The sequence below is a fragment of the Loxodonta africana genome, chromosome 1 (assembly GCF_030014295.1).
Source record: "Loxodonta africana isolate mLoxAfr1 chromosome 1, mLoxAfr1.hap2, whole genome shotgun sequence".
In the NCBI taxonomy this organism is placed as follows: domain Eukaryota; kingdom Metazoa; phylum Chordata; class Mammalia; order Proboscidea; family Elephantidae; genus Loxodonta; species Loxodonta africana.
The window spans coordinates 77,839,026-77,848,857 of NC_087342.1; the positions used below are offsets into that span (position 1 = coordinate 77,839,026).

At 40.5% G+C, this 9,832-nt stretch overlaps 1 protein-coding gene across 1 annotated transcript; it reads left to right on the forward strand.

Annotated features, from left to right (window-relative positions):
• The first annotated feature begins 5,211 nt into the window (after window positions 1-5,211).
• NKAPL (NFKB activating protein like) lies at window positions 5,212-6,882 on the forward strand. Its single transcript, XM_003421137.3, has one exon. It carries the CDS (start codon window positions 5,283-5,285, stop codon window positions 6,486-6,488), a length of 1,206 nt encoding a protein of 401 aa, XP_003421185.1. The 5' UTR covers window positions 5,212-5,282; the 3' UTR covers window positions 6,489-6,882.
• The last annotated feature ends 2,950 nt before the right edge of the window (window positions 6,883-9,832 follow it).

Here is a 9,832-nt window from a genome sequence, read left to right on the forward strand (position 1 = left end):
TAATGAATTAAAGGCTACTAAAAAGAAGCACTCAGCCAAACCCAGAATGTGAGACAGGACAGAAGACCCAGGTTCCTCAAGCAATAAAGGCATTTTTAAAAAGAGTAGGTGAAAGGGGAACTGTCCTAGATTGAACAGACGTATCAACGAAATGCAGTGGTAAAACTGATTAAAAGAAACAACTATAAAAAGACATATTTGAGACAACTGAGAAAACTTGAACACAATGATATTAAGGAATTTCCGTCAATTTTGTTGAGTGTGATAATGATACTATAGTTATTTTAAGAAAAACTCATTGTTAGAAATTCATACTGAAGTACTTGTACTTGTGAGTGAACTGATACAAGGTCTCAGATTTTTAAAAAAATACTCAGAAAGAGAGAAAGACACAGAAATGCCACAAAGATGATAGTTGTTGAAGCTGGGTAAGGGGCATATGAGGGTTTGTGATAATAGTCTATCTACATTTCTATATGCTTGTAATTTTCCATAGCAATTTTGAAAATATGGCTTGAATTGAAAACGAGGTGCTTGCTCCAAAGCAGAGTATTTCTTAAGATATGGTGATATATGAAACCAGAGAGATGGTTTTGAACAGCTTGCAAGGTCTGTGAAAAAATAATGAAAAGCTGATAAATGTTGGAAAAATTTTAGTTAAAGCTCAGACCTTAGTCAGTATTTAAAAAAAAAAAAATCACTGAAGAAAAGCCCTTCAATATCCCTTTTGGAGGAAAGCATTCATGGAAAAGCATCACCTTTTTTGACACAGTATATCCTGTGTTCATTTACCTTAGTACTGGGTGGAGAATATGAAGTTGATCAGTTTATAGAATAAATCAAAAGAAGACAGACTTAATTTCTAATAGTACAATAATCATACCCAGTGCCATCGAGTCAATTCTGACTCCTAGCGACCCTATAGGATGGAGTAGAACTGCCCCGTAGAGTTTCCAAGGAGCACCTGGCGGATTCAAACTTCTGACCCTTTGGTTAGCAGCCGTAGCAGCTGCCAACGATAATAATAGCTTGCATTTATAGAACACAGTACCTAATGTATTATAATACAATAATAATAATAGCATGTATTCTTATTTTATGCACTCTGCTAAGCTCTCCTCATGCATTACTTATTTTACTACGTTAGGATGTGAATACATGCCTTATAAGAGTGTTTTAGTTTACAAAGAAATTGGAGTGATAGAAATCATTGTGTGATGGAAGTTTTGCATTAATTAAAAATACAGCAATTCATTAAACAATACCCGGTTAGAGGTTTGGCATTTGATACAATATTCCAAGCCCAATATCAGGATCTTACTACTATCATAAAAAAATCTACCTCTTACCAGGAGTAAATAAATAAACTTTATTTATGGACACTGAAATTTGAGTTTCATATAATTTTTACATATCAAAAAATAGTATCTTTTTTCCCCAACCATTTAAAAATGTAAAAAACCATTTTCTCTCAGGCCATACAAAAACAGGTGGTGGGAAAGTTTTGGTCTGTAGTCAGTAGTTTTCCAAACCCTTGGCCAAATAGAAAAGGAGCCCTGGTGGCACAGTTGGTTAAGTGCTCTCCTACTAACTGAAAGGTCAGTGGTTCAAACCCACCAGTCGCTCCAAAGGAGAAAGGCATGGCAGCCTGCTTCTGTAAAGATTACAGCTTGGAGACCCTGTGGGGCAGTTCTACTCTGTCTTGTAGGGTCACTATTAGTCAGAATTGACTTGATGGCAACAGGTTTTGTTTTTGTTTGTTTTTTTGGTGACCTAGTAGAAAAAGCAGTGGTGCAAAATATGACAATGATATGCTTATAGGAATCTGTAAAAATGCCTACATTTTTTTTTTTCATTTTCTAGATTTTCCTTTAAAATAAATAAATAGCCTGGGCTCCAGACTATTTGATAATGAGCTGTTTGACTGAGAAGGTGCTTCCCCAAGCTAGGCAGAAGAGAGAGACAAGCAGATGACCCTCAGGTTCTTTTTCTCCAGCAATTTTTAGTGCTTCATTTTAGCTTGTGAGTCTAGCTGGCCTGTTTAAGTATTTCAGCAGTTCTTGGCTTTAGCAATCAATGCACTTAGAGGAACATACATTTAAATACAAGTAGTTATCACTTTAAATTAGTTTAGACTGGCAAAAATTAGAAAGCTGCATAATACAGTGTTAGCATGAATGTAGGAATACAGGGACCCTTATGCACTGCTTGTGAGAAAAATTTGGCAATGTTGTTGCTGTTACATGTCATCGAGTTGGTTCTAATTCATGGTGACCCTATGAACAACAGAACAAAACACTGCCTGGTCCTGCGCCATCCTCACAATCGTTATGCTTGAGCCCATAGTGGTAGCCACTGTGTCAATCCATCTCATTGAAGGTCTTCCTCTTTTTCACTGACCCTCTACTTTACCAAGCATGATGTCCTTCTCCAGGGACTGATCCCTCCTAATAACATGTCCAAAGTATGTGAGACATAGTCTCATCATCCTCACTTCCAAGGAGCATTCTGGCTGTACTTCTTCCAAGACAGGTTTGTTTGTTCTTCTGGCAGTCCATTCAATATTCTTCACCAACACAATTCAAAGGCATCAATTCTTTTTCGGTCTTCCTTATTCGTTGTACAGCTTTCCCATGCATATGAAATAACTGAAAATACCATGGCTTGGATCAGGCTCACCTTAATCCTCAAAGTGACATCTTAGCTTTTTAACTTTCAAGAGGTCTTTTGCAGCAGATTTGTTCAGTGCAATATGTTGTTTGATTTCTTGACTGCTGCTTCCATGGGCATTGACTGCAAATCCAAGTAAAATGAAATCCTCAGCAACTTCAGTCTTTTCTCCATTTATCATGATGTTGCTGATTGGTCCAGTTGTGAGGGTTTTTTTTTTTTTTTTATGTTGAGGTGTAATCTATACTGATGGCTGTAGTCTTTGACCTTCATTTGTAAGTGCTTCAAGTCCTCTTCACTTTCAGCAAGCAAGGTCTTGTCATCTGCATATAACAGGTTGATAATGGGTCTTCTTCTAATCCCAATGCCAAGTTTTTTTTCATATAGTGCAGCTTCTCAGATTATTTGCTCAGCATACAGACTGAATAAGTATGGTGAAAGGATACAACTCTGACACACACCTTTCCTGATTTTAAACCATGCAGTATCCTCTTATTCTGTTTGAACGACTGCCTCTTAGTCTGTGTACAGGTTCTGAATGACCACAATTAAGTGTTCTGGAATAACCATTCTTAGCAATGTTATCCATAATTTGTCATGATCCAGTCGAATGCCTTTGCCTAGTCAATAAAACACAGGTAAACATGTGTAATTCTCTGCTTTTAGCCAAGATCCATCTGACATCAGCAATGATATCCCTTGCTCCATGTCCTCATCTGAATCTGGCTTGAATTTCTGGCAGTTCCCTGTTGATGTAGTGCTGAAACTGTTTCTAAATTGTCTTCAGCAAAATTTTACTTGTGTGTTGTATTAATGATATTGTTTGATAATTCCTGCATTCAGTTGGATTGCCCTTCTTTGGAATGGGCATAAATATGGATCTCTTCCAATTGGTTAGCCGGGTAGCTATTTTCCAAATTTCTTGGCATAGACAAGTGAGCATTTCCAGCGTTGCATCCCTTTGTTGAAACAAAGTATTTGGAAATGCTTAGGTCCAATTAAGGAAACACTGGCAGTCCAGCAGTAGAATTCTCACCTTCCATGCTGGAGGCTTAGGTTCAGCCACCACCCATCTGTCAGTGAAGTCCTGCCAAGTAGTTTAAACTCCAAAATAAAATTTTTTACATAAAGTATGAAATTTTCACTTACAGAGAATCTATGGAGCCCTGGTGGTGGAGTGGTTGAGAGCTCGGCTGCTAACCAAAAGGTAAGCAGTTCAAATCCACCAGCCGCTCCTCGGAAACCCCACGGGGTAGTTCTACTCTGTCCTGTAAGGTCACTGAGTTGGAATCTACTGGAGAGCAACAGTTTTTGTTTTTTTTTTTTTTATTGTGATACTTTCAGTATGCGAGGTGCTTCTCATCTATAATACTCCTTGTTGGCCAGTTCTTAAATTACTATAGTTTGTGGCATGGCACCATGACAATCCTCATCTCCTACAATACTAGAAGTCTAGTTAAATCAAGTTATCTTATTTAGACCTATTAAATGTAATTTACCCATTTTATTGATTTTTTTTAGAGTCCTAGCATTAGAAGAGTACCCTTCCTAAGTTTTGACCTAGTTTTTCTGTGACTTTTCAAGTCCGTCAACTAACTGAGCATGTTAACTTAACCAGAGAACACAATAAATGCAATGCCTCTGTACATTTTAAGAGCAGGGAGAAATGGTCTTGCATAAAATGCTTACCATTTCAAAGAGTGAGATCTAAAGTGTGCAGAAGGTGGTTTCAAACTTAGAGTTTCTGAGGAAACGCACCTATATAGGGGGAAATCTACACGATTAAGTTAGATGCTTCCCTGTGTTTCTGGGATGAAATGTAAGAATTAAAATCATGACTCTGGCTCTGACTTGGCTCAGAGGCTGAGCTCAAACTTGGATTCCAAAAGAAGTGCTGGTTTCTGCTTCCTACTTCCGGTAGAAACAAGCGGGGGTTCAGAAGTTACTAATAAACATATTTCCGCCATGTAGATGATGGGCCAGTTCCTTTTAAAGCCAAAAAAATAAAAAACCAAACCCAGCGCCGTCGAGTCGATTCCGACTCATAGCGACCCTATAGGACAGAGTAAAACTGCCCCATACAGTTTCCAAGGAGAGCCTGGTGGATTCGAACTGCCGACCTTTTAGTTAGCAGCCATAGCACTTAACTACTACGCCACCAGGGTTTCCGTTCATTTTGGGCGGGGGGCAAAAGGAGTGTGGGCACTGAATGCAAGAGGTGAAAATAAAGTGGGCAGGTAGAGTTAAGGGTAAGTAAGAATTGGAGGAGCGAAGGGTGAGAATATAGTCAAAGGTTTTTAATAGTGCAAAGACCCACAGGAACGCTTTCCTCCCTTTACGTTACCACACGGCTCGGGTTGGGGAACATAAGGTCTAAAAACAGTGCCGCTTACGTCTCTATTCACGCGAGACCGCAAGCCTCCACTCAGCCTCAGCCAAGGTAGCCTCCTCACGCTCTGGAGTCTGGCCCTCGCCTGGCAAATGACCGGAAGTAAAAGCCGAGCGCCAAACTGTTTCTAGTGCGCATGCGTGGGGCAGGAGTCGTCTCCCGCTTCGGTCTCTATAGTAACCGCCCAGCATTGGCCATTTGGTCACCTGTAAAATCGCGGTTGATGGTGCCTGTGTTCCGGTCCCGCTACCTTGAGGACTCCCAGGCCTCTCGGAGACGGAGACGCAGCTCGTCGGGGAGCCAGCCATCGGCGCAGGCCAGACGCCCCCCTCGGTGCGGACGCTCCCGGTCTCAGTCCCGGGACCGTGAGGGCTTAAGGCCTCCGTGGGGTGGGTCGGGCGTGGGCGCTCCTTCCACGCTTAGACCCTCTGGGTCCCGAGAGCGACCCCCTGGGCTCAGCAACGATGCCTTCACATCCTCCCCTTCTAGCTATTATGGCGGATATCGCTACCATCATCATCACCATGCTGGTGACTGGCAGGGGGCCGAAGACTACAAGGAGGAGAGCCATCGGCAGAGGAGGCTGAAAGAGAGAGAGAGGATTGGGGAGTTGGGAGCACCTGAGGTATGGGGGCTATCTCCAAAATGCCCCGAGCCGGATTCTGATGAGCACACTCCAGTTGAGGGTGAAGCAAAGACTCAGGAGAGCAGCAGTTCAGATTCTAGCTGGGAAGAAAAGAAAAGGAAGAAGAAGGCCAGTCGTTCAAAAAACAAGAAAAAAAGAAAGAAAAACTCATCCAAAAGAAAACATAGTAAGTACTCTGATAATGACAGCAGTTCAGACTCTGACTCTGATTCTAGCTTTGGTGATGATAAAAAGAGACCCAGAAAAGACAAGAAGAAAGAGAAGAAAAAGAAACACAGAGTCAAGAAAACAAAGAATATGAAGACTAAAAAAGAATTTAGGGACTCAACCTGTAAGGATTCAGAAGGAGGGTTGCCAGAAGATAGGTGGATTGAGCAGCCAAAGACTGCAGATACCATGGGTTTAATAGGCCCAGAAGCACCTATGATATACTACTCTCAAGATGAGAAACCTTTGAACTACGGCCATGCGCTGCTTCCAGGTGAAGGTGCAGCTATGGCTGAGTATGTAAAAGCTGGAAAGCGTATCCCACGAAGAGGTGAAATCGGGCTGACAAGTGAAGAGATTGCTTCATTTGAATGCTCGGGTTATGTCATGAGTGGTAGCAGGCATCGCAGGATGGAGGCTGTACGACTGCGGAAAGAGAACCAAATCTACAGTGCTGATGAGAAGAGAGCCCTTGCATCCTTTAACCAAGAAGAAAGACAAAAGAGAGAGAATAAGATTCTAGCTAGTTTCCGAGAGATGGTGTACCGAAAGATAAAAGGGAAAGATGACAAATAAGGACTTTGGGTTGTAAAGCAGAATTTTTAACATCAATAACAAATGTTTTATATAACCAAAATAGTATTAAAAGGGTTTATGGTGCTACTGTACCTACTATATTAGTAAGCTTCTTGAGAAAAAACTGCTTTTGAAGAAACTGCTCTTTGGCAATTAATTTTTTCGTTATTTTTAACTTAAAAAAGTAATGCGTACCTAGTTAAAAAAATCCAAACTACAGGAGGAGGTTCAGTAAAGAGTCTTTCACCCCAGTTAGTGATCCGTCTCTCCAAAGAAATCTTTATTTAACATCTTCTGTGTATATATAAGCATTGTTGTGGGATAATGATTGGAGCTATTAAACTGAAGTTTTTCCCTGTTGCCCTGACTTTTCTCTCTTTGAGGGCTTCCTTGCCTCATGGAGCCATTCATCTGCCCCCACCCCCCCACCCAACCAAACCAAACCCATTGCTGTGGAGTTGATTCCGATTCATAGTGACCCAACAGGAGAGTAGAACTGCCACATAGGGTTCCAAGGGTATAATCTTTACAGAAGCAGACTGCTACCTCTTTCTCCCACAGAGTGGCTGGTGGATTAAAACCACTGGCCTCTCCTTTTCGGTTAGAAGCCAAGCACTTAACCACTGCACCACCAGGCTCCTTAAGAATTGCAAAGAGAACAAAGGGATTAATTGAGTGTATACTTCTTGTGGTTAACAGACTGAGTGAAAAAGTATGGGAGATTTAGTGGCTCATATGACTGAAAAGTCCAGCAGGAGAACAAGTTTCCGGCATTGTTTTAATAGGACTTTGGCTTCTTTCTCTACTTTCATCTTCCATGGGTCGGCTTCCTCCTCAGACTGGTTTCCTTTATATAGCAAAATGCCTGCCAAAGCTAGTAAGTTTGGATATATATTTCCCGGTTCACCTCTAAAGAAAGATCATTTCTATTTTAGCATCCCAAGCAAGCATCTTGAGAGTCACCCTAACTGGAGTAGCTTAGGTTACATGCCCACCCTCAAAACGGGTATGTGTTGCCAGGGAAATAGAACAGCCTAGTACGGGAGCAGTTGGTGTGGCCAACTTACGGGCTGCATGGGGAGAGGAGTGGATGCCTGAATGAAAATCATGGTAATGTTGGGAAAGGGGGTAGGCACCAACAAATGTCCAGTACTTTTTTAAAAAACATAAGAGTACATGTGCTGAAAGCCAAAAATTTCTTTAAAAAAGCTTGGCATTGACTCTTAGAAACTGAATCTTGATTGAAGAGATCATAGGGTTTGTCTGTAAAAATAAATACAAAAGAGAAAAGAGCCAGGCTGATGATTCTTCTAAAGAGTAGATTAGAGTCATCTGGGTTAGGTGACAAAAAATAAGGTGTAAAGGAGAGGCATTTGGTAGATCCCGTGGAAAGGGGACCAGATCAAGAGGGACTACTACATTCACAGGAGAGTTAGCACTGAGATCAGAGAGTTTATTGACTAGCACCAGTGCTAAAAAAGGCCTTAGAGTGAGCTCCATTCATGATGTATGATGTTGAATCCAGTGACATCTGTCTGAACCCTCAGGCTTTGGTTCAACACTAACCAAACTATTTCATTTGGGTAACTCTTTTCAAAGGCTCAGGGTCTTGGTAAGCCCCATAAAGCTGAAGGTGAATGTGGCAGGGCAGTGTGATGTGAAATAGCACCTTCACCCCATTTTGTGTACTTGTTTGACACTGGACCACACTGGCTTGAGATTTTATCCCAAAGAGGTGTGGAGGACACTAATGAAAGCTACCCTGTAACATACATGTATTTCTCTTTTTAGAAACAAACCATGCATACTATACACGTGGGTTTACCCCCTGATTTTTTTCACTTAACAATACCTCATTTTTTTTAATGGCTTTATACTATACCATTGTGTGGAAGGACAATGTTGGATGTTTAAAGTGTTTCCTATATTTTGCTATTACACAGTAGTGTAGTGAATATCTTTGTGGGCATGTGAGTGTATATTTGTGATGGTTAATTTTATGTGTCCACTTAGCTAGGCTATGGTGCCCATTTGTTTGGTAAAACACTAGTTGCTGTTAGTTACATATGATTAAATCAAGTAAAGCAGACTACCTTCCATAATGTGGGTGAGCCTCAATCAGTTGAAGGCCTTATGAGAAAAAAGAGAGTTTGCCTGGGGTGTGTTCTGTCTCCAGACTGCAAATAGACATTTTACCAGAACACTTTTTATTCTTCAATCGTCTCATCACTTGATCTATGGAATTGGGGCACAAGTCTGCAGGAGTCTCCAACGTGTCATCTGACCTATGATTTGGGATTTTCAGCCCCCCTACAATTGTGTGAGCCAATTCCTTGAAGCAAGCCAATCTCTCTATCTATGTATCTCACTATTCTATTTGTCTAGAGAACCCTGACTAAGTATCTGTAGCATATTCATTTAGAAGTAGAATTATTAGGTCAAAAAGAATTCATTGGGTCACCTAGAAATGGCCACCTGGAAGTTGGAATCATTGGATCAAAAAGAAAATATTTTGTAAATATTTATTAGGTGATTTCCATGTGTCAGGAACCATGGCAGGTACTGGAGATAGACTAAGAAACAAGTTAGGCTTGATCTTTGCCATCATAGAACTTTACATTCTACTGCAGGAGATAGACTAAAAAAAAGTTAATAGACAAATAATTACAAATTGCAGTATGCTATGAAGAAAAGCAGGGACCAGAGACAGAAATAAGGGGACATTTTTTTGATAGGGTGGCCAGGGAAAATCAAAGAATGTCACATTTAATATCTATGTGTTTTTAAATTTTGATACTGCAACACTGCCTTCCAAAGAAGATGCACCAATTTACACGCTCACCTACATCCTCACCAATATTGTGCTCTCAAACCTTTTGATCTTTGCCAACCTGATAGGTGAAAATTGGCACTTCACTTTTGCTTTTATTTGTATCTCTTTATGAGTAAGCTTTAGCATCTTTTCATATATTTGAGTCTTTCGTAATTCTGTTTTTGTAAACTGTCTACATTATAACCTTTGTCCATTCTCCTCTAGGGTCATCGGTCTTTTTATTGAGCATAGGAGCTCTTCAAGTAATAAATAAATTGGTTCATTATCACATATTTTGCAGATATTTTTCTCTGTTATTTTCTTTTTGTTTTGCTATTCTGGAAGACACTTGTTAGGCCTATAAAAGGCTCCCTAATACTAGCCAATTAATTCTTTCAGCTTGAGAAATGCCGAGCGTGTTCTTCCCTTTTGGCTTTCCATCTCCAGCTCTTTGTACGTGTCATTATAATACTTTACTTTGTCTTCTCGAGACGCCCTTTGAAATCTTCTGTTCAGTTCTTTTACTTCATCA

What these genes read in the sequence shown, in the direction of transcription:
- NKAPL (XM_003421137.3), top strand. Translation starts at nt 5,283, where the DNA reads ATGGTGCCTGTGTTCCGGTCCCGCTACCTTGAGGACTCCCAGGCCTCT.